Here is a 24749-nt window from a genome sequence, read left to right on the forward strand (position 1 = left end):
CAAAAAAAAAAAAAAGGGGGGGGGGGGGGGGGATTTCCTCATTCTCACAAGCTAAACATTATTTCCTTGAAATTAGACTTTTGTGAACATAGTATATAGTCTATATTTCAACAAGTCTTCTCTAATATGAGATATACACTCAGGGGCTTAGTTGAAGGATGTGTTAAATATGTCTGTGAAGAAATCTGCAAGTATTTCAGAACACATTTAGCAGGATTCTTCTCATATCACCATAGTTACTGATAGCACCTGCTCACCCAGCAAAATCTGGTTACACTGAATATTATAGTTTTTTCTTTTCTTTTTCGAATTTGTAGCACTTTGAGATTTTGTTTAATATAAAGTGTTATAAATAAAATTTATTATTATTATTATTATCATTAAAAATTGGCCTAGCATGAAAAGTGATATTTAATCATTTTACATCATTGCAAAAACAAATAGCTTTTTTTTTTTACACAAAGTTTTAATGTTGCTGCATTCTTCGAGTTCAACATTGAACAAATATTCAACAAATATTATTCTAGAACAAAAATCAGGTGAGGGTTTTAAAACGGTTATGAAATTCCAAGGTTGCCAATCAACATTTTGACAAACAAGTTTCTGAAAAGCTGTTGGATTTAATTTAATTCTAAAATTTATGTAAGAATACATTTGTAAATTGATCGATTTATTTATTCATTTATTTGCATCCTCTGTAAGTTCTGAACTACAGTTTGTTTAGGAGATCAGACGTTTCAGAGATACTCCAATCGTTGCTTTAGCCACAATCACAGATCTCATTGTTCCTCCATTCTGATTTTTGATTTAAGCAGCTATATATATATATATGTATGAACTGAGTTTCTACCACATGACCTGAAGATGTCATTAAACAAGCAAGTATACCTCATGGCAGGGGAGTGTATATGGATAAAGAGAAATATACCAAGTGCAGCGTGTTCAAGCAACAAGAAAAAGAGGAAGACAGGGTCTGTATACACAAGTTCTCAAAAAGCTATTTTGGGGATTCTTGGCACTCAAATCAAGATTATGTCTTATGCTCAATGAGTTTCTTGATTCATTTAAAAACCATAACAAACAGGTTCTTCATAAAAGGAATGGGGAAATCAGTTAACTCGATCAAAGTGTTAACACATTCACTGTCTTTGCAGTTGATTTCCTTCAGTGTCAGGTGTAACCTAACCTGACTTTTTGCCTCTGGCAAAGCTTGCCATTCTTGGTTTATCAATATCAGTACTCCAGACTGTTAGGTAACACACTAAAGCAGCATTACCAGAATGGTTAGTAATGGCAGTGTATCAGCTTAAGTGTGAGGCAGGTTAGTAAAGAGATGCTTGCTGGGATTTGGATAACTTACTCTGGACAATATTCTGATAGGCCACTGCAGCAGGAGAGTCTGGAACTTCAGTTAGGAAAGACTTTCCTTCGTCACAGCTTTTCCCTTGAAAGGCAAAATGTGGAAGTGCATTTAGAGAACTAGAAACTGCTGGCTGCTGACTTTTCTTCAGACGCTTTAAAAGAATCACTGTAGGGAGTTTTTTGGTACTTGATTCACTGACTACAAGGTGTAAATATAAAAACAAGGAAACACTCTCACAAAATGAAGAATTGGATTGCACCGCAGTGTTATGATGTAAATTAAACTTCCTCATGTCCTGACCACAGCGGAACAACTGTAGAATGATATTTCAACTCTGTTGAATTTAATCCGGTTTAAAGCATTCTCTTCCTTGTGAATGGTAAAAGACTAAAGCTTTTTGTACCTATCCGTGGATCCAAGGGTACGCTGCCCAAAAGAGGGAGATTTAGTTCTTCACACATTCTCTGTGCTCCTCCTGTGGTCGGAGGAAATATCTGTGATGTATTCTGTCAACAGAAAGAAAAGGGGTATCAAAAACCAATATATAATGTGGCAGTTGATTCCACAATGCAATATTTTATTACTCACTCTTGCGTTGTTCAAAACATGAATGACTTTTTTCTTCTATAGAACACATTAATCGCTCTTTTCCATGCAAGTGCAACGGAATATACTAGCTTCAAAAATAATACAAAGGGATCATCAAAGTAGTCCACACAACCCAAGTCTATGAAGAACTATAACAGCTTCATGTGACAGAGAACAGAATTTAAGATGTTATTCCCGGATAATCTTCCTTTCCATTGGCTGTTGGCGACTGACTGTCAGAACTCAAGAACCGGATCGGTCAGACCTACAAATGAATTATTCCGAGTGATTTTATGAACTGGATAAACGTTCGTTTTAAGGATGCTACTAAAAGAATAGTTGGAATGATATCCGTAAATAACGACTTATAATAGCATATAAAGGTCTGCAAGATTTTTCTAAATGTTTTTGAAAGAAGTCTCTTATGCTCACCAAGGCTTCATTTATTTGATTAAAAAAAAAAATTATATTGTAAAATATAATGAAAATTTAGAATGACTATATTTAAAAAAAAATAATTTATTCCTGTGATGGCAAAGCTGAATTTTCAGCATCATTACTCCAGTCTTCAGTGTCACATGATCCTTTAGAAATCATTCTAATATCCAGTATATGCTCAAGAAACATTTCTTATTATTATCAAACCTTTGTGCCGCTTAATATTTTTGTGGAAAGATTTTTTCAGTATTCTTTAAAGAATTGAAAGTTCAAAAGGACAGCATTTATTTAAAAACTGAAGTGTTTTTTTTATTATAAATGTCTTTACTATCATTTTTGAATCAATTTAATGCATTCTTGATGAATTAAAGTATTAATTGCTTTCTGCCTTACTGACTGCAAACCAATGTTAATTTTACTGATGAATAATTTTCGTCAACGACATTTTTTTCACCGACGACAACGAGACGATAACGAACCAAAACTCTTTTTGAATGACAAAAACTATGACGTAAATCTATTGACATTTTCGTCAACGAATAAAAACGAGACGAAAATGTTAGGGAGGGACGATTTGGGAAGAGATTCATTCAGAACGAATCTGCTGCGTGGTTCGGAGGTTAGATGCGTATTGCGTACATATGAACCGGCGGGTTACACTTGCTGTACGTCGCATAAAACGTTCAAAAATGTCAATATGTTGGAGTAAGAGAAGAGCAGACACATGGATAAATCTGACGACGCAAGAGAAAACTCAATTGTCTGGGTTTTTGAGCGCACAGACACAGAAATAACGTTACTTTCACCGACGACAACGAGACGATAACGAACCAAAACTCTTTTTGAATGACAAAAACTATGACGTAAATCTATTGACATTTTCGTCAACGAATAAAAACGAGACGAAAATGTTAGGGAGGGACGATTTGGGAAGAGATTCATTCAGAACGAATCTGCTGCGTGGTTCGGAGGTTAGATGCGTATTGCGTACATATGAACCGGCGGGTTACACTTGCTGTACGTCGCATAAAACGTTCAAAAATGTCAATATGTTGGAGTAAGAGAAGAGCAGACACATGGATAAATCTGACGACGCAAGAGAAAACTCAATTCATCTGGTTTTCTGAGTGAAAACACTGAAACTTACACACACAGAGAGCGCGTCTCACACAGTGTTGCCAACTTAGCAATTTTGTTGCTAAATTTAGCAACTTTTTCTTCCAAAAGCACCTAGCAACAAATTTAGCTATTTTTTTTAATTTATTTGGCAGCTTTAAGCAACTTTTGATAAGTGATTCAAACGATAAAAAGGCACAATTTACCATTTAAATTACACAAAAAGAGGAAACCAAAGATGCCTAGCAGTACACACGTTACAGGAATTAAGTTAGCTGCTATTTGCAATTGTTTAATAGTAATAATAATAATAATCAAATACTGTTATTTTTCATTTATGAGACACTTTGTTAGTAGCTTGATTGTTGATGAGTTACACGGTTTCTTACAGTACACTGTAAGAAAAATATGCAGAAAAATGGAAAAGGTGCTAGTAATTTTCCAGGACATTATCCGTTATCCGTTGTAACCCGAAAACACAAAATACAATGCGTAATTAAAAATGCAGGTACAAAAACCTGTGGAAAAATCAATCCAGAAAATTCCTTCATATTAACACAGTAGATTGTGCATTATTTTTTCTACATTTCTTAGAGTGCAGCATACAAATAAACTGCCTTAAAGTATAAAACTTAAATTGTAATCGTTCAAAAATGTGTACGTTTTCGATAATTCAATGGATTTAAAAATAGTTATTTATATTTTAATATTATATTATGCATTTATATTGCTACGAACAAATCTAAATGAACATATATAATATATATATATATACACGTTTTTGCTGAGATTTGACAAAATTTTGCATCGTGATTACGTAATGACATCATCACGCAATGCCATCACAACATCATTTAGCAAACTTTTAGCAACAAATCAACCTTCCTTTAGCAACTTCCCCCGAAAATGAGTTGGCAACACTGGACTCACAGCACGCGAGTACTTTCACGTCGCATGAACGGAGAATTACACACAAAATTATGTCGAATTGTCCGTTTTGACGAGTATTCACGTCAACACAGTTGATTACGTGAATGTAAACAGTAGGGAGAACATGTATCAGTACATTGCAGCTGTGTATTCGGTTTTAAAGCCAGGGATAGCAGCCTAATTTAGTTGCTATTGTCCGAGTCATTGATGTTAATCAAGCAACAAAAGAAAGACAGAAAATCACGCACTGCTCTTGACCGAAAAACTTTAGTAGCTCTAAAGATTAATCTAAATTTATTTATAGAAATAAATATGTCTGCTTCAAAGAATGAAGAATATGGTAAACAAGTTGCTACAAAGAATGCATAATTAGCCTATATAACCATTGGTATTTCATTAAAACGAAGACCATGTTCTTGTTCTTTATGAGAAGTGGTTTTATTTAATTTCAACAAAGGCATGTTGCGTGTCACTGCAGTTATATCGATGTCTATCATGATAAAACCTTAATATCAAACTTATATAATGAGTTTGGAAATTTTTGAGAAATGCTTAATAAAAGCACTGTAACTAAACCCATTAGATTTTAGCCAACTAAATTTACTGTAGATTTAGTCGACTAAAACTATATGATATTTAGTCAACTAAAACTAGACTAAAACTAAAAACAATTCAGATTACTAAAATATGACTAAAACTAAACGGCATTTTAGTCAAAAGACTACGACTAAAACTAAATCAAAATTTGCTGGCAAAATTAACACTGCTGCAAACTTTTAAACAGTAGTGTAAATTTCAGTCATACATCATCATATGATCAATTGACTTCTCTCCTGATACTTAATGGTGCTTTCGCATCCTCTTTGAAGCTTGAAAGCTCTAGACGCCATTAATTGTAATTGCCTGGAAAAAAATTCTTTCAAATTTCTCCTTTTTGTGTTCCATGTAAGAAAGGAAGCCATACAGGTTGGAACGACACAGGGGTGAGTAAATAATGCCAATAAAAATAAAACAAAAAGAAGACAATCTCAAACTTCATTACACAAAAATCATGTGCAACATACAGAAAACGTCAAGGGTGATGTGTGCTGTGTTTTGCTGTAAGATACTGTGTTTAAACACGAATACTATACCTTGCATTTAGGACAAACAAAGCCACTCATGTTTTCAATCACACCTATGATAGGTATTTTGACCTTTATACAGAATCGGATCTCTTTTCTCACATCCTGCAAAGATACTTCCTATTTGAGAAGGGAACAATAAAAAAAAAAAATTTATACAGCAATCAAAACATACTTAATAAGGATTATTACATGTTATTCCTATAAACATTTTCAATCACACCTATGATAGGTATTTTGACCTTTATACAGAATCGGATCTCTTTTCTCACATCCTGCAAAGATACTTCCTATTTGAGAAGGGAACAATAAAAAATAAAAAAAAATTTATACAGCAATCAAAACATACTTAATAAGGATTATTACATGTTATTCCTATAAACAAATTACGAATACAGCAAAATTGGTTTACTTTATTTTAAGGCATCCTTGTTACAATGTAATTATACGTTTAAGTACTGAGTAATATTTATTAACTACATGTACTTACTTTATGGTTAGGGTTTGGCTTAGGGTTAGTTGCATGTAATTATGCATCATTTATTGTTATTATAATAGTAAGCACATGTAACGTGTAATAAGAACACCTTAAAATAAAGTGTTAAACCAAAATTGTTTCAGTTGGCTGCTACTTTTCTTCTCATGTGCAGTAGTGGCAGCAAAGTGCCACAACAAGGGTGACCCTAACACCTACAAAACAAATATTTAACTTAAAGTGTATTGCTCCAACACAGTCTGGTATTGCAGAATACTGCCTACCAACAACAACAACAAACAAACAAACAAACTATGACCTTTGGCTATTTATTAAAGGACGTGTAAGTGCATTTCTGTGTCCTATCACAGAATTGCAATGAAAGACTATAAACAATAATGAATGATGAAACAACTCGGAGAAATGAATGATGGCTTGAAGCATGTGTGCAATTTGTCTGAAGACATAACTTTTTTCTTTTTTTATACATTGTTCACACCGAGTTCCACTTCACTGTTAGCGTGCAGGAAATAAACAATTTTTTTTTAACTTTCAGTTAAGTGTGAAAACCTTGTTCCTCAAACGTCAATACATCTGAACTCATGATTAAAATCAAACTATTTTTTTTATAATGCAAATCTTTTTATTTTAATATTTTGTAATATTTTATTTTTATAATGCAAACTAGATCACAACATATAAAAGCAACTTCCTGGAACATGCACAGCGTTTGACACATCTGAGTGCTACTGTTCAGCTGTTCACCTGCGGGGTGGTGATGATGACGGCTCCGTCGATGCCAGCGCTGCTGAGATACTGCACGATGGACAAATGCTCATCAGAAGTTCCTGGAGGCGTGTCTACGATCAGATAGTCCACTTCTCCCCAGTCCACATCCCTCAGAAACTGTTTTATCATGCCTAAACAAACTTTCAGTTAAGTGTGAAAACCTTGTTCCTCAAACGTCAATACATCTGAACTCATGATTAAAATCAAACTATTTTTTTTATAATGCAAATCTTTTTATTTTAATATTTTATTTTTATAATGCAAACTAGATCACAACATATAAAAGCAACTTCCTGGAACATGCACAGCGTTTGACACATCTGAGTGCTACTGTTCAGCTGTTCACCTGCGGGGTGGTGATGATGACGGCTCCGTCGATGCCAGCGCTGCTGAGATACTGCACGATGGACAAATGCTCATCAGAAGTTCCTGGAGGCGTGTCTACGATCAGATAGTCCACTTCTCCCCAGTCCACATCCCTCAGAAACTGTTTTATCATGCCTAAACATTAGCAAAATACTGAAAGTGTCACAATGCACCATAACAAACAAGTCAATGAATTCAATTAATTTCCCATTTGTTTGTATAGTCCTTATGACAATACATATCATTCAAAGCAGCTTCATAGGAAATGAATGTTTGTTCTGTATTCCAAATATAGAATGATCTGTGTTGGTCAGTGCAGACTTTTTAACAGGCAGGTGAAACACTGTCTGGGCCTGAAGCTTTCTTAGTCTGTTAGTCTGTTCACGCGGTTCACGTGGTGTACACAGACCTTAAGCGCAGGTGGAATGGTGGGGGAGACAGGAAGGGGGGTTGCAGGGGGGGGTAGGTGAAGTGTGAAGTGTGAAGTGCAGATCAGAGTGGGTGTGGGCTGAGAGACTGGGCTTTTCGAATCTGCAGTAAAACACATTCAGATCATCAGTCAGTTGTTGATTCTCAACAGACTGTGGGGGTGGTGTCTCGTACTTAGTGATGTTCCTCAGACCAGTCCATACTGATGCTGGGTCGTTGGCTGAAAACTGTTTTTTTTAGTTTTTTTTGACTGACAATACAGAGAACAACAAACTAAAACAGCAGAAGAATTGCATAGATCAGCGTCCTGGCTGCCATTCGCGGTGCCATCTTGAGACAAGGACACTCCACAACCATAACATAAAACAACCAGGGCTGTCCTTTGGGCAGTGCAACTGATGCAAACGCGATCGCACCAACACCCACCCCCCCCTCAAAAATTGTTTGTCTTCGTAATATTTAATCAAAATCTGCACATTTATTACCGCTCTGTAATGGCATTCCTTTTCTAATGAAGTCAGTTTGACGGCTTGGGCAGAATATCCTTAAACACACCCCTCCGACCATTAGATTGCTAAGAGTGAAAGACAGAGAGGAGGAGCGCAAACATAAAACCATGCCCAATATTCCATTTCAGCTGGAAATACATCACTACACTGAAATAAATTCGGCAGCAACTTCCGGTTCACACAGACTTTAAACTCAAAGCTATAAGCTGATTGATGGCATGGAACCAGACGTTATCAGAGTGATCTATATGATGTTGCAAAAACTGCAGTGTTTAGCACTTCAGTGTGAGATGCAGTATCAGTGAAAATCAAGCAAGCAAACAGATTTGCTACTCAAGACAACTCTGAACACAAAATCCTTCTGTTTGTACACTATAGTGTTTTGATGCTTGATGTGCACCACAATGAATTCTGATCCAATATGTTTGTATCCGAGATGCCAAAACTGTCTACGTAAATAGGCTGTAATCATGCAGATATTCAGTACACATATAGTGATTTACTTCCTCTAAAAAACAAACAAATAGCAAGCCATTGGCTCTTAATGACACATTTGGAGCCAAATTACATTTTGTTGATATTTCTGAAGTATCTGACAAAGACTGTCATTCAAAAGTGCTTCAAATTTTCCCTTAACTTTCACTTAATTCAAAAATAAACCCTCAAATGTTAAATAATAACCAATATTATTTTTGTCAAATATCTGAATGTTTTTTTAAATACCATTAATAATTGATGACAACAAAATTCGGTTTCCTGGGTTAATGTAGAATAAGACAACTAAACAAAATGTTAGTGGCAGATTCAGAATGATTCACTGACTGAATGAGCCAGATTAATTCCACTAACTCACTAGTGAGGCAGTTGTGTGAATCTTTTGGCTGACACAATAAAAAGTACAGTCAGTTGTTTGTGAATCAGACATCATGGCTTGCATCATGTTTGTTGTTGTATGCATGAAACAGTGCCATTTTGTTGTTATACTTTTTACATCTGGAGTATAATCCAGATTTTCTGATGCCTTTACCATTCAGACAAGGCCATCTTAACTTACAGTAAGCCTTTCTCACAACTCTAAAGTAAATAGAAACCACATAGATTACACAGTAAATACACAGATAACGGAGTAAAAACAATATAATACATTTGGTATGACACCAAACCAAACGTGTCACACAAAAACATTCATGTTGCATAATAATCATTGTCCTACCAAACTCCCCACCCATGCTAAATGAGCACACATAGTTATAGTCAAAATACAGTCAAAAAAGAATACTTGGGCCAAAATGGAAAAAAAGTACACGTTAACATCATGGTCAACTCATTACACGTTAACATCACAGTCAACTCATTAGACATCACGTCAACTTCCCTTGAATCACACAATGCTACTTCCTGAAATGAAAAACAAAAGCAACAACAACAGCTCCTCCCACTCGATTTATTTAGTTGATCAAATAAATGTGCTCGAAATCTGCTATGGCATGCCATATATAACTCTTGTGTACATGAAGTTCAACAGCAAGAGTCATTCAGCTCCTGTATGTATATTAATGGAGCTAATCAACACCTTGTCCAATACTGTATCTCAACTCTAAAGGAAGCTACATTCAGTACACCTGTGAAGCGCACAGTAAAGGAAATCAGTCATCATCACAGATAAGACAGTGGTTAAAATACAGAACTAAGGAAGTGAAACCCATCCGGCCTAAATCTAACTTAGTGCTTCAGATCAACAGAGCCACGTGCTCTCATCAGAGAGCTTTTCTGAGCATCTCATTATTGCCCATGACATCCAGTTTTCTGTTCCTTTGTAGCACAAAGTATAAACGGGTTTGGTGCAGAAAGAAAGATGAGTATCAGATGCATCTGCTTTTCATCATTCAATGCATTTGATCCAAGTTCCGCTAATAGTTATATTAGTGCTGTCAATCTGTCAAAATATATATATATATATATACAGTGGGGCAAAAAAGTATTTAGTCAGCCACCAATTGTGCAAGTTCTCCCACTTAAAAAGATGAGAGAGGCCTGTAATTTTCATCATAGGTATACCTCAACTATGAGAGACAAAATGAGAAAAAAAAATCCAGAAAATCACATTGTAGGATTTTTAAAGAATTAATTGGCAAATTATGGTGGAAAATAAGTATTTGGTCAATAACAAAATTTCATCTCAATACTTTGTTATATACACTTTGTTGGCAATGACAGAGGTCAAACGTTTTCTGTAAGTCTTCACAAGGTTGTCACACACTGTTGCTGGTATTTTGGCCCATTCCTCAAGAGCAGTAATGTTTTGGGGCTGTCGCTGGGCAACACAGATTTTCAACTCCCTCCAAAGATTTTCTATGGGGTTGAGATCTGGAGACGGGCTAGGCCACTCCAGGACCTTGAAATGCTTCTTACAAAGCCACTCCTTCGTTGCCCGGGCAGTGTGTTTGGGATCATTGTCATGCTGAAAGACCCAGCCACGTTTCATCTTCAATGCCCTTGCTGATGGAAGGAGGTTTTCACTCAAAATCTCACAATACATGGCCCCATTCATTCTATCATTTACACGGATCAGTCGTCCTGGTCCCTTTGCAGAAAAACAGCCCCAAAGCATGATGTTTCCACCCCCAAGAACTTGCACAATTGGTGGCTGACTAAATACTATTTTTCCCCACTGTAGCTAGTGATTGACCGAAATGTATTTTTTATAACCGATACCAATTATCTGCATGTTTATGTGCCCGATAACCGATATGCAGAACCGATATTTATTTACTGTTATAAAGTAAATAAATGACTAAGTGAAGTAAGAACATACTTCACTTAGATTTTTCCTCTTTTCAGTCATCTTTTTATTTTTTTTTTATTTTTTTTTTAAGTGTTGAAAATTAGCAGTCATTCATGTTAAAATTAATCTTCATACTACAACAATAAAAAAAACATTTTATTTATAAAAAGCATCAACAGCAACAACACTAATATTAACAATAAGAAAAATAAATGTCTAATGTTTTCAAATGAAGAAAATAAATAAAGGACAGGGGTCATCAACTTCATTTTAAACTACAGTTTTAGTAGGTTTATAAGCTGTTTAATAGCTACAGAGTCAATAATAATTCACTTGATAATGTTAATTCACTGAATAATATTCTCTGGAATATTGGAATATAACAAACAAAACATCGTATTTTATTGCATTTCTCAACTGGAATGTTATATCAGAATTATTAATAATGTTTTTGTCCTTCTAGATTATGAAATGCCTGCGGACAGCGCGGTTTAGCTATGCAGTTACACAGAACTATACTCAAACTGCGATCGCTCGCGGAGATATTAAATAATTAATTTCCATAGAGTTGAATTTATTTAGATGTTTATTAGCGAAATATTGGTTATATAGTAAATGTTAATACAATTTAGGGTGTTTTAAACAAGTGAATCTTGTTAAAAGTTACATGCGGTGGCCGTGCTGGAGCATTTCCTGAGCATCAACCAGGTGAGTGAACAGCAATATGAAAGTGGCTTCACGAGACTAATGATGAGCAAATATACAACAGAGAGAGAATTAAATTCAACGCTTTTATTTCCAACATGCGCTCATTCATGGCTGTATTATTTAACTCATGCAAAGTTACGTCTTTATTGGGAGAGGATCTTGGCGTATTATCTATGTGACTCCGACTTCACGAGACTAACGATGAGCATAGACAACAGAGAGAGAATTCAATTCAGCACTTTTATTTCCAACATGCGCTCATTCATGGCTGTATTATTTAACTCATGCAAAGTTACGTCTTTATTGGGACAGGACTTGATGGATTATTTTACATGACTCCGTGAGTTGGTCTCTATTTCTTAGAGCCAAGCTGCATAAACTACATATCAGGCATTTATGTAATGCATCTAATTTGTGTATAAATGGCTGTTATGTTAAATAAAGTTTACTAACTACAGCAAATCAAGTACCTGAACCATGCCTTTGTCATGCCTTTGTTGTTGTCTTGTTTGCTCTCAGATGCACTGCAATGGCGATCCTGCGCTCAATTCTCATTTATCGGTGAATTAGATATTACAAAACCGATATTTGATTATTGTAAAATGCTTAAATATCGGGAAAAATATCGGTAAATCTATATATCGGTCGATCTCTATATATAGCCTTTCAACATTACAGTATAATTGAGAGCTATCAATTTTAACATTTACTAGACTTTTAAAAAATAACTTCTAATTTAAGTGAACTTAAAACAATTTTCACATTGACCCATTATGTCATATTTACCTGTGCCCTTCAGCAGAAATTAAAATTGAAGTTATCAAACCCTAAATTCTAAATTAAATATAGATGAATCCTTAAAGCTATAAAAGTAATTTTTTTCTTTGTCCTTTGATTAATAGACATCACAGCAGCTGGTTATTAGGTTATTTTGGCTGTTATTTCTTAAGCTGCCGCTGCTGAACGTGACGCGGATCTGACACGCATCGTATTTTCTCTCAACCCTTTTTGGCCAAATTCTCAAGTTTTAATACGAAATTTAAACAATAAATAGTTTTGGCGCACTTAATGTGGCGTAAATCAGAAAATGTAGCGCTTCAGTTAAAGCCAGAGCCATTGAAAAACAGAGTTGCGACAAGCTTTGATCTCGCCAGCTCTCCAAACCAGCGTTGACAATCAATTTGAATGGGTTTAAGACGACAGCTTCACTTCACAGGAATTTGCAGCAATTTTTGGTAAACATTACAGCATATTATGCATTGATTATGTCGATCACATTTACAGTATCACTTTATTCTGGAGAGTGATGGAGAGGCAACATTAATATGGTTTTCTTGTATTTAACCCTCAGTTATTGCTTACTTATAATGTGACCATACAGCTTAACTCTTTTTCAGTTAAAAAATCGTTCTATATTTAAGTTATTTATATATTTAGCTATATTATATGATATTTTGATACTAAATACTATTTGTGCGATAATATGCAACAATATATGCAACAATTATGGTCCATTAATGACAAAATATATTTTTCTAGAATTTATATTACTTCTATTACAATTAGTGTAGTATTTAAGGTAAAATAGAGAAAGGGTTTTAAATTCCAATGCAAAGAGGCAAATTAGAGTAATTTTGTGATGATTAAACACTAGATTTTTAAATGTGAAATTAAAAAACTTAATACTTACATCCTTTTTTTTAATGATACTTATATACAGTGGGGCAAAAAAGTATTTAGTCAGCCAACAATTGTGCAAGTTCTCCCACTTAAAAAGATGAGAGATACAGCTTAACTCTTCTTCAGTTAAAAAATTGTTCTATATTTTAGTTATTTATATATTTAGCTATATTATATGATATTTTGATACTAAATACTATTTGTGCAATAATATGCAACAATATATGCAACAATTATGGTCCATTAATGACTTAAAATATATTTTTCTAGAATTTATATTACTTCTATTACAATTAGTGTAGTATTTAAGGTAAAATAGAGAAAGGGTTTTAAATTCCAATGCAAAGAGGCAAATTAGAGTAATTTTGTGATGATTAAACACTAGATTTTTAAATGTGAAATTAAAAAACTTAATACTTACATCCTTTTTTTTAATGATACTTATATACAGTGGGGCAAAAAAGTATTTAGTCAGCCAATGGCTGACTAAATACTTTTTTTCCCCACTGTATGTGTATTGTGTTGTCTTGTCAGGACGGAAACTTTTTTTAATTTTGAAAGCAGTACTTCTGCTTCAGAGTTTTATTGTGGCTGGAAGCTAATGCTGCCCTTGTTTCAGCTACGACTGGAACACAAATCGTTTATTTAATTACACTAAAGTTAATCATGATGTGATTTTTAAGAAGCACCAGTTATTGTACACCGGTTGGCAGAGATTAGCACAAAAACCTGTTTACTGAAATGAAAACTCCAGATTGACCAAGTGGAAACATGTCACTTAAAAACAGCTGCATGAAACCAAACATGCATCACCAAGACATCCTTAACCATTAAACCAACAATCACATGACTGCTGCCCACAGAAAAACACCACGTCCCCTAACTGTCGTCTTTTACACTGGGATGTGATTAGACCTAAAAGAAGGCAATATTTAGGATGGCATCTAAAGGGCATTTATTTTTTTATTTTTTTATGAAGTGCCATTTGAAATTTTTTTATTCCCATAAATCATAATCATATCAAGGCATTAAGTTTAATTATGACACCACATAAAAATGTAAAAAATAAATAAAAATCAACAGATTAGAACTATGTTCATTTATTTGCATAATTTTTTTTTTGTATTTTTTCCCCCACCACTTTAGTTTGAACTGAAATTCAAACTTCAGCATGACTTTTATTGCTTTTCAAGGCCATGTCATTGCTGTTTAGATCATCGGGGCTGTTTAATGTGCTTTTAACAAGTGCCTATTGATTAGGTGCCTGAATTCCCCAAGAACTTTGAAGCAGAGCATTCTGGGTAGAATTAAAATAGGTCAAATGGTTGTGTGGTCTTGTGCAGGCTGCTCTGTTTGTTTTGACCTGGACTATCAGCGTTATAGTGCAAGTAAACAGATCCATAGATTCAAAAATAACTGCTCTGCAGTCAGATCCCACGTATTGTCACACTTTTGCCATGTTTGGATTCCAATACAACTCACAGCTAAATAAGACTGCATGTCTTTGAGGAATGCAATTGAAACTACTTAAGAAAATGAAAAATGTAATATTCCTGATGTGTACAACAGAAGACAGGGCTAAAATAAAGCACCAACCATTCTTTTTGGGTCCTCTCCAGATAACAGCATCATCTGGACTACTGAGCAGGAAGCCAATGGACATGACAGCCAAGTTGTCCTCAACATACTAGACAGAGAGAATATATGCATATGTAAGAATGCCTGAGAATGTAACAAATGCTTGAGAACACAAATCAAAAGAATAGAGATATAAAAGATCTCACCACTGGGGACCAGCCTGAGCCGCTCTGATGAACCTACAGAGAAAACAAGCAGAGAATGACATTCCCCATCTATAAATCAGTCAGATATCTCAGCATTCTGTCACAAAAAAGAAGCACAATGAAGCCAGAGATATACGACATACCTGCTCCCCCTCTAACCCCATTATCTTTGGTATAGATGGCCCACAGATGTCCACATCTAGCAGTGCAACCTGGAAGAGGAAAGAATAAATTCAAGCACAAAAACTGGCATAAGGCTGTTTAATAAGGATATGGATTATGGATTAATGAGGTTGTGCCTTGCCTTTAAACACCTTGCTCATATTATTTACTGTATTAAACAAAGCAAAAAACAAAAACAAAACGGTTGGAATTTGAGCCCAGGTTTCCTAATGGCAATTGAAAATTGCTCCACCGCAATACAATGAAGTTAACACAAGATGTCAGCGTGGCATAGCTTAGCGAGTCAGCAACTCACAGTTGCACACATACAGCTTCAGTCTGACCAGCACGGACTCAGTCATTACATACGGCCATCACTTCAGTTCCCGCTCTATACACAAAGACCACAACCACCTCCAACACACGTTTAGGCTATTTAAACTCATCTCTGAATGCCACTTCTACCCTGCTGTGACCGGGAAACATAACCTTTACACCGCCTATGTGGTTTGAATGAAAAATCAGGTCTGTGGTCTCATGTCTGAGTGTACAGTACTACAGCCTTGATTTGGTGTGACCAGACCTAATAGTTATATTTGAACTCTGGGCCAGATGTGCAGCAGAACTGTGACATAAGAAAAGTGCTCAATGGGAGTCAGTGTGCGTGAAAACAGATCCAGAACACTTCAACAAATACCGCCAAAACTACAGAGCAGTTCATTCAAATTAATTATACAGCAAACACAACTATCTGAGTTTGCCAACAGACTGGATCATATTGTACCAATAATGAAAAGAAACATAAGTGTAAAAAAATAAGCATCCATCTATCTATCTATCGAGGTTCATACCTATTTATCTATCTATCTATCTATCACTGCAAACACCTCAACAGGGCCTCACAGAAACAGATGCAAATGTCATTAGTCATGAAGGGGAGAAAAAAAAACCTGGGAATCATTTAGGATATTTCTGGCTTTTGTAAAGCAGATCATCAAAACTCTTTTACATGACACACACACACACACACACAATAGACCTCCGAGAGCTGCTGCATGCCCAATGGATTATACTGCAGCATACAGTATGTTTAGATGATCACACCAGAGTTAGAGTTAGAGTTTGTGCGTGTGACTGATCTGTGGACATGATAGGAACTGATAAAAATTCCAGATGTGCTGATGATTTCACTTTTTGGATCCATGAAAGCTCTTTTCATGCAACAAAAGTTGCACATGACATGCACCTAAATGGATCAACAATGATGTTATTTCAAGTTCTCAAAGCATTTGTTTAAAATGTATTTGGTTCAAAAATAAATATAGTCAAATTAAACATATGACCTTCTTTCCCCTGGCTTGTGTTAAATGTTATTTGTCAACGGCTGAATTAAGCAGCACGCCCTTAAAACACCCTCGGTAGGGTCACACGCTGTTTATTTCCCCTCCCTGTTCATCTGCTTCCTGAAGGAAATTTACTGAAAGCACACTTTGGAGTGAAAGCTGCAAACGAGGAGGAGCACAGAACCCCACTTAATCGTCCAGGTTCCCTCGCTCTCTCTCAGGAAATGGACGCTCAGTGAACAGGGTTGTAGGGAGGCTAAGACCATAGTGGCAAAAGTCAGGGATTCTTCCAGCGAGCTAAAGGGGAAATCACACCACTTCCTCCCAGAGTCTGAATACTTTTCTTCTGGCAACCGCTCTTCTTTTCCAGTAATTGAAACACAAATGTACGTGCTCCTGTGTCTTGTTTGACCTTCTTAAATCAATGTCTGAAACCCTCAGGGCTCATCAAATACACGAAGAGTGAGGAGTGGAAAAGCACATCTTAACCTAACAAAAATGCTAAGAATCCCACAGACCTCTTGAGAGAATATGGAACTTCCACAAACGGGCCTGTTTGGGACCAGATGCAGATTTGGCTACTGTAGCCTATATGCTCTTCCTAGAAAAGCAAAGAGACATTAGCTGTGCTTTCATCCAAATTGTGAATTTACTGTAATTTATGCAAAAAAAAAACTGTGAATAAAACAGTGTTTACTTCCCATGTGTTTAAAAGAACAAAATTCACTTCTGAGGGAAATTTTTTCCTGCAGGCTACAGGGTCCCATTACTACATACAATATGTGCTTGAAAAATAGTAGAAGTCTCTAGGAAAAAAAAAATCAATAAAGAGAAAAATACAGTTGCACAAACTGCCATCTAACAATGGAAAGAGAGTGAGATGTAAGAGAAAAAAGACATGACCCATAATTCCACAGTGAGACCTTTTAAAAACACTTCTGAATACTGGAAGCGGAGAGCGTGGGACTCGATTCCTCACGGCTTTTTAGATGTCTGCCAACAATGGAGCGCTTCACACTGTGGAAGTCCCCAAGCTGTGCGATTTAAATAGTTTGAGGGATTGAAGATTAGTTTGTTGAGACGAGATCAATACAGCTCTCCCCAAGTGCACTGGTTTAGAAAGAGTCCCAGTCAGAGCCGTGCTCTTCTCAATGAACCCAGTAAACAGCTCTTTCTGCCGCAGAGCTCTACCATGCATTAAAAATAGCCAGCAGTCTCAGATGGAGAAAAATTATTGTGAAGTGCTTGGCTAGGATGCCGATATGCAAACAGAAGATTTTCTTGTTCACTGCTCTTTCGAAATGATACATTCAAGTTCAAAAGCATAAGTGTTATGTTTTTCACAGCAGTTGGTTGGTTTTCCTATTCTGATTAACACGTTAATGTTTTACTAAAGGCACCACACTTAAAATGTCCGATACGATTTCAGAATCGTTTCTGAGCGAGTTTGGAAATGTGATTTAACATTCATAGTGCTATAAGGCAAAACAATCCATTTGAACAATAAGCTACAATGAAAATTAATCAAAATGAAGCGCTTTTTATTTTAAAAAAATCTATATGAGCTAGGCTTGCAGCACATCTAAATTAGTTGTGGCATTTCATATTCCAATGAGTGTAAAAAAAAACATTTTTAATCAAAAAGATCAGGTCATAATTGAGTCTTGATAGAAAAACATTGAATGGTATCACATTAATAGTGAGACAAATATTGTCTGTCTGATATCCAAACAATGCTAACTTTTCAGGCAGTAGCCTATACAGAGAAAGGAAGACATCAAGGTATGCAAGAATTAACAAGGTTTCTACTAAGATGCTATCATTTGGTCAGTTTAGTCAAAGTCAGTGTAAATGTACCATTTGACACGCCACAGTCCTATGTGTAGCAGTTGTACTAACTGTCAAGTCAACGCTTTAAATAAAACAACTGAACCGCTTTAATGTGAACACCAACACAAATGTTTTCCTCCTGTGTACACTTGCAAGAATTTATGGATAAACCAACCAACAATACATGATAAAAGAGGTCAACAAACTCATCTGCTACAAGACAATATTTACAAAGCTATCCAATCTTATTTGTATTTCTGGTTTAACAATTTTAAAGAGGTCATAAACTGAGAAATCAAATTACCTTGATCTTTTGACATATAAGAGGTCAATGTACTATAAAAACATCCTTAAACAGCTTATATTTAAGCCAATCTGCCAAAACGTCAGGAGTCATCACTAGCTAATGCATGAGACAAATGTGCGCTGAACGTGCTCTTCCCAACACCCCCTTTTCCAGACAACACCAGAATCTTGTGCTTCACAGAGGTCAATTTCTGTCTGATTTCCTCTATGGCTGCAACGAGAGAAAACAAAGTCACACACTTCAGATTTAGATGGAGCTATTATAATAAAAAAAGAACATTGATGTTGTACATCATCATCCGTTAACATATCTGAAGGATAAATCTAAAAAGCCATAGTATGAAATGCCATCGACCTTGAATAACATTAAGAAAAGTTTAATCAATTTCAAAAATCTTTTTTTTTTTAGTTTGTTCTTTCTTTATGAACATTCAAAGCTCACACAGAACTGACCAGTTTTAGCCGCAATATACTTATGTATGTATACCTGGATCAGGAGCTTTGGCAGCACCAGACGCACATATGGTTTGGTTTGGGCATCCTTGACATGCTGATGTTTTACCAGCCTGATCACTGCTTGTGCCCGGACAGTCTAGAGAGAATTACAACACATTAAAGCAATTAAAATATAGACATGTACAGTGTGTATCTGAACAGATGCCTCTGTAAGTTTTGCCCTCCCTCTTCTGTCTTTAACAGCAAATAATAATACACACAATGACAGACAGACTTAGACATAAGTTCACTATGCCATTCAAAGAAAGACCAGGGGCCAGTTGCACAAACATAGTAACTATTTTAAAGTGGGTCTTAGTTTCACCAACCTCCAGTAGAAAAGGGGTAATTGGTCGAACTTTAGATATTCAAATTAGACCAAACTACCTTTTAGTAATTGAATTAAAAAAGTTATGACCAGTCGAAGAAAAAAAATCTAGATGACTTTTTAAGACTAGCAGTTTTTGCAACCGTCCCCAGAACTAAGCTTCCACACTTAGTTTGACAGCATGTTGTAACTGTAACTGTATTTATGGATGTTAACGTAAACAGTAATGTAAAGGTGCAGGCAGCTGTTCTGACAGACTCTCTGACATGACAGATGCCCGATTTCATAACATTATTAAACATCAAAGAGGCACAGCGAAACGTGTCTGATATGTTGGCGAAAGTGTCATTTAAACTGTAAACCGATGACAGCCTAAGAAACGGGGGATTCACTTAATGTGAAAACGTAATGCATAAACATTCATTGGACTTACGTTCTGGTGCATCACTAGGAACGTCCGCCATCTTTAAAAACATGCGCACTTCCTGACACTGGTGCAATGACAATGAACTTCCCCGAATAATGCTGTGTGTCGAAGGTTCCGCACAGTCACTTGTAAGTACATTGCGGTCAATTTGATTGGGTGCATAAATAATTCATAATAATCCATTTTTACACACAGTGTGGCGGTCAAAAGTAAAATGTGAATATATACACTACCGGTCAAAAGTTTGGGATCAGAACGAGTTTTAATGTTTTAACCTCAAACCAACCTCAGGAGTTTCTTATGCTCATCAAGGCTGCATTTATTTGATCAAAAATACACAGCAAAATCCCAAGAGTTAAATCAACTCTGCTCAGAGTACATATTGTCCCAATCTACAGAGTGTTAAAATAACACTGAAGCAGAGTTACCACTGTTGAGGATTATGTGATATGTTTTCATGTCTAAAAGCCTGAGCAGTAGTTGTTCATCTTCAACATTGCTAACAGCGGGTTTTCGTTACTAATGCTCACTCATCAATTAATTCATTGCGTAAGTATCCCATTAAGTTTAACTTGGCTTCAGTGTTATTTTAACACTCTGTAGATTGGGCCAATATGTACTCTGAGCAGAGTTGATTTAACTCTGGGGATTTTGCGGTGTACAGGAAAAAATGTAATATTGTGAAATATTATTATAATGTAAAATAACGTTTTTCTATTTTAATATACATTAAAATCTAATTTACTCCTGTGATGCAAAGCTGTATTTTCAGCATCATTACGCCAGTCTTCAGCGTCACATGATCCTTCAGAAATCATTCTAATATGCTGATTTATTATCAGTGCTGGAAACTGTTGTGCTGCTTAATAGTTTTTTGGAACCTGTGATACTTTTTTTCAGGATACTTTGATGAATAAAAAGTTAAAAAGAAGAGCATTTATTTAAAAATATAAATCTTTTCTAACAGTATACACAACAGTTCAAAAGTTTGGGGTCAGTACATTTTTATTCTTTCTTTTTTTTTGAAAGAAAGAAAGAAATTGAAACTTTTATTCAGCAAGGATGTGTTAAATTGTTAAGAAGTGATAGCAAAGATTTATATTGTTAGAAAAGATTTATATTTCTATATTTATATTATTATATTTATATAAGATTACTGTTTTTTCTGTATTTTTGATCAAATAAATGCAGCCTTGATGAGCAGAAGAGACTTCTTTAAGAGAGACTGTGTATATATATATATATATATATATATATATATATATATATATATATATATATTTAATTCACGTCGTTTAATACTGCCACTTATCTGATTGAAGGTGAATATTTTGATTATTTAAAAGCTTATTGAGAAAAAGAATCAACCATCTTTATTTATACTTTTTAAATTTCTTTTTATTTCTTCTTTTATTGTTTGTTATGTGTGCCTATGTGTTTGTTTTCCGCTAAAAGATTAAAGCCTAGTTGAACTATTTTACTATTTTAGACGCATTTGTAATGATAAACTATACATTTAACTCCAGATACTAAAAAATAAACTTTTGACTGTGTGTTCTTCAATAGCACTGTGGGCCACTTTAGTAATTTCCACACAAAATTTGTTTAATTTGTAATGGGATTTTTAAAAATAGTATTTTTTGAATTATTAGTCAAATATGAATAATAAAACTTCATGTTTTGTTCTACATAAAATACAGTAATACCTCAACCATGAATTTAGCAACATTTTAACAAGCTGTTACATAAGGCCTACAGTGGTTGGTTGTCTTATTCATCTCAAATGTATAGTCCTTAGCAAGTATCAACTTAAAAAAAATATATATATATAATAATAAATATTATTATTTAAAAAATAATTTTCAAATTTACAAATTCTTAATAGTTTTTTGGAACCTGTGATACTTTTTTTCAGGATACTTTGATGAATAAAAAGTTAAAAAGAAGAGCATTTATTTAAAAATATAAATCTTTTCTAACAGTATACACAACAGTTCAAAAGTTTGGGGTCAGTACATTTTTATTCTTTCTTTTTTTTTGAAAGAAAGAAAGAAATTGAAACTTTTATTCAGCAAGGATGTGTTAAATTGTTAAGAAGTGATAGCAAAGATTTATATTGTTAGAAAAGATTTATATTTCTATATTTATATTATTATATTTATATAAGATTACTGTTTTTTCTGTATTTTTGATCAAATAAATGCAGCCTTGATGAGCAGAAGAGACTTCTTTAAGAGAGACTGTGTATATATATATATATATATATATATATATATATATATATATATATATATATATATATATATATTTAATTCACGTCGTTTAATACTGCCACTTATCTGATTGAAGGTGAATATTTTGATTATTTAAAAGCTTATTGAGAAAAAGAATCAACCATCTTTATTTATACTTTTTAAATTTCTTTTTATTTCTTCTTTTATTGTTTGTTATGTGTGCCTATGTGTTTGTTTTCCGCTAAAAGATTAAAGCCTAGTTGAACTATTTTACTATTTTAGACGCATTTGTAATGATAAACTATACATTTAACTCCAGATACTAAAAAATAAACTTTTGACTGTGTGTTCTTCAATAGCACTGTGGGCCACTTTAGTAATTTCCACACAAAATTTGTTTAATTTGTAATGGGATTTTTAAAAATAGTATTTTTTGAATTATTAGTCAAATATGAATAATAAAACTTCATGTTTTGTTCTACATAAAATACAGTAATACCTCAACCATGAATTTAGCAACATTTTAACAAGCTGTTACATAAGGCCTACAGTGGTTGGTTGTCTTATTCATCTCAAATGTATAGTCCTTAGCAAGTATCAACTTAAAAAAAATATATATATATAATAATAAATATTATTATTTAAAAAATAATTTTCAAATTTACAAATTCCAAACATATTGCCCTAGCCACAAGTTCTTCACACTCATTCAACTGTTTTTTATTTAAACAATGATTCAAATGCAATTGTGCCTCTCAGTCACCAACAGGTTAACTCAAGTGTTTGTGCAGGGCTTTTGAGGAAGCAGAAATGAGTTTCTGGCAACACTGGAGTTAGTTTCCTAGACACTCCCAAGGGCCATGTCACTGTATACAGGATGGCTTTGTGCTTGAATTACCCAGTTACGGATGTTTCTTTTTAAATGCCAGAGAGCGACATTAAAGGCAAAAGGTGACTGGCTGGCTTCTGGCCATTTGAGATTGACTCTTTGAACATCTGAGGCTCAACTCAACTTTTACCATATTAATGTTGTGGGGTAACAGTGGCAAATTAAACCTCGAACGAATTAAACATGAGTCATGATGGATTTTCCATTCTGTATGCTCATTTATCCATGAGAAAACAGTTTTATTAGGATTTCTTCTGAAAAAAAAAATCCTCTAGTCCAGTGATTGGTTTGTTTCTTGATGGTTAGCTCCAGTTGATCCGTTTTTTAACACCTAGATTTTGCGCCCCTGATCGTTTTCCATGGAGAGGGAATGTAATATGAGATGTCCTCTGTTTTTTACAGCCTTCACAAATGCTTATAAAGTGCAGCCAGCCATGAAGAGACAGGCATTATGGGAGGAGAGCTCTCGTCCCCCCTCATCCCCCATTCATATAAAACCTCTTTTATGAATCCCTCAGGTGTACTGAGGAATTTTCTCTTTTGCTGAGTTGATCAGAAAACGTCTCAGGTTACTTATGTAACCATGGTTCCCTGAGTAGGGAACGAGACACTGCGTTCTCTAGGGGTCGCTATGGGGAACGCCTCATCGTGACCCGTGTCTGAAGCATACATTGAAAAAACACCAACTTGTTGGCCGGCGACAGCCATGACGTCACTACCGGTGCAACTATAGTATAAATAGGCGCCGGGAGCACACATCATTCACTTCTTTGTCTGAAGCTTGCGTCCGCAGCATGGCAAGAAACCTAGAGGACACAGTGTCTCGTTCCCTACTCAGGGAACCATGGTTACATAAGTAACCTGAGACGTTCCCTTTCATGGGAACTTCGAACTGCGTCCTCTAGAGGTCGCTATACTACCATCACCGCCATAGATCTGCCCATGGCAGAGGCAGCCTACTTAGTAGCATGGAGAGCAAGATCCGTGGTGCGGCACAATTCAGCCATCTCATCAGAAGAAAGGCCCTCACCTTCATCCAGGTCTTTCAGCAGGTCAGCCTGGTATGCCTGGAGCACCGCCATAGTGTGCAGCGAAGCAGCAGCCTGACCTGCTGCTGCGTATGCCCTGCCATTCAATTTAGATGTAGCTTGAAGGGGCACAGATGGCAAGGAGTTTTGAGAGACGATGTCTCACCCATAGAGAGATAGCTAGCGTCTCTTCTACAATGGGGCATTCTCTCATAGCAGTTTTCGCGCATCGCCCCAATGTTCACATAACTGGTATGCTGAAACCGATGGATGCGTGAGGAAAACGGCCTCTTCCATTCCTTCTCGATTTCAATATGGAGATCAGGAAGGAAAGGAAGGCTCACCTGAGCTGGAGGGTTATGGCCAGAAAGATAACTTTCCTCGAGACGACCTCGCGACATCACTTCCTTAGTCCGCTTCCACGGCAAGTCAAGCCTCGCCGTGGCGTGATCCATAACCTCTAAGATTTCATCATATGCAGGGCAGGAGAATTGAGAAGGCTCAGCCTCAGCTTCTTCGCTCTCTTCATCCATTTCCTGCTCTTCCTGGGCTGAACCCAGCAGAGCACTGGCCCCTGGATCAGATGATGTTAAAGAGAGAACATCAGCCTCCAGCGGCTGTCT

The 24749-nt window shown here is 35.5% G+C and overlaps 1 protein-coding gene across 1 annotated transcript in view; it reads right to left on the reverse strand.

Annotated features, from left to right (window-relative positions):
* Positions 1-20058, reverse strand: part of nubp1 (nucleotide binding protein 1 (MinD homolog, E. coli)) — a 20741-nt gene extending 683 nt beyond the window's left edge. Inside the window, exons 1-10 of the mRNA XM_016279459.1 lie at positions 19982-20058; positions 19213-19317; positions 18809-18936; positions 15228-15296; positions 15085-15117; positions 14897-14987; positions 7170-7324; positions 5569-5679; positions 1767-1869; positions 1361-1444 (exon numbers count right to left, since the gene is read on the reverse strand). Of these exons, the coding sequence (XP_016134945.1) occupies positions 1361-1444; positions 1767-1869; positions 5569-5679; positions 7170-7324; positions 14897-14987; positions 15085-15117; positions 15228-15296; positions 18809-18936; positions 19213-19317; positions 19982-20024 (922 nt within the window). The 5' untranslated portion in view covers positions 20025-20058. The remainder of the gene's footprint in view (positions 1-1360; positions 1445-1766; positions 1870-5568; positions 5680-7169; positions 7325-14896; positions 14988-15084; positions 15118-15227; positions 15297-18808; positions 18937-19212; positions 19318-19981) is intronic.
* Positions 20059-24749: the final 4691 nt, after the last annotated feature.

Source organism: Sinocyclocheilus grahami, unplaced genomic scaffold (genome assembly GCF_001515645.1).
Source record: "Sinocyclocheilus grahami isolate Dianchi unplaced genomic scaffold, SAMN03320097.WGS_v1.1 scaffold130.1, whole genome shotgun sequence".
Classification (NCBI taxonomy): Eukaryota; Metazoa; Chordata; class Actinopteri; order Cypriniformes; family Cyprinidae; genus Sinocyclocheilus; species Sinocyclocheilus grahami.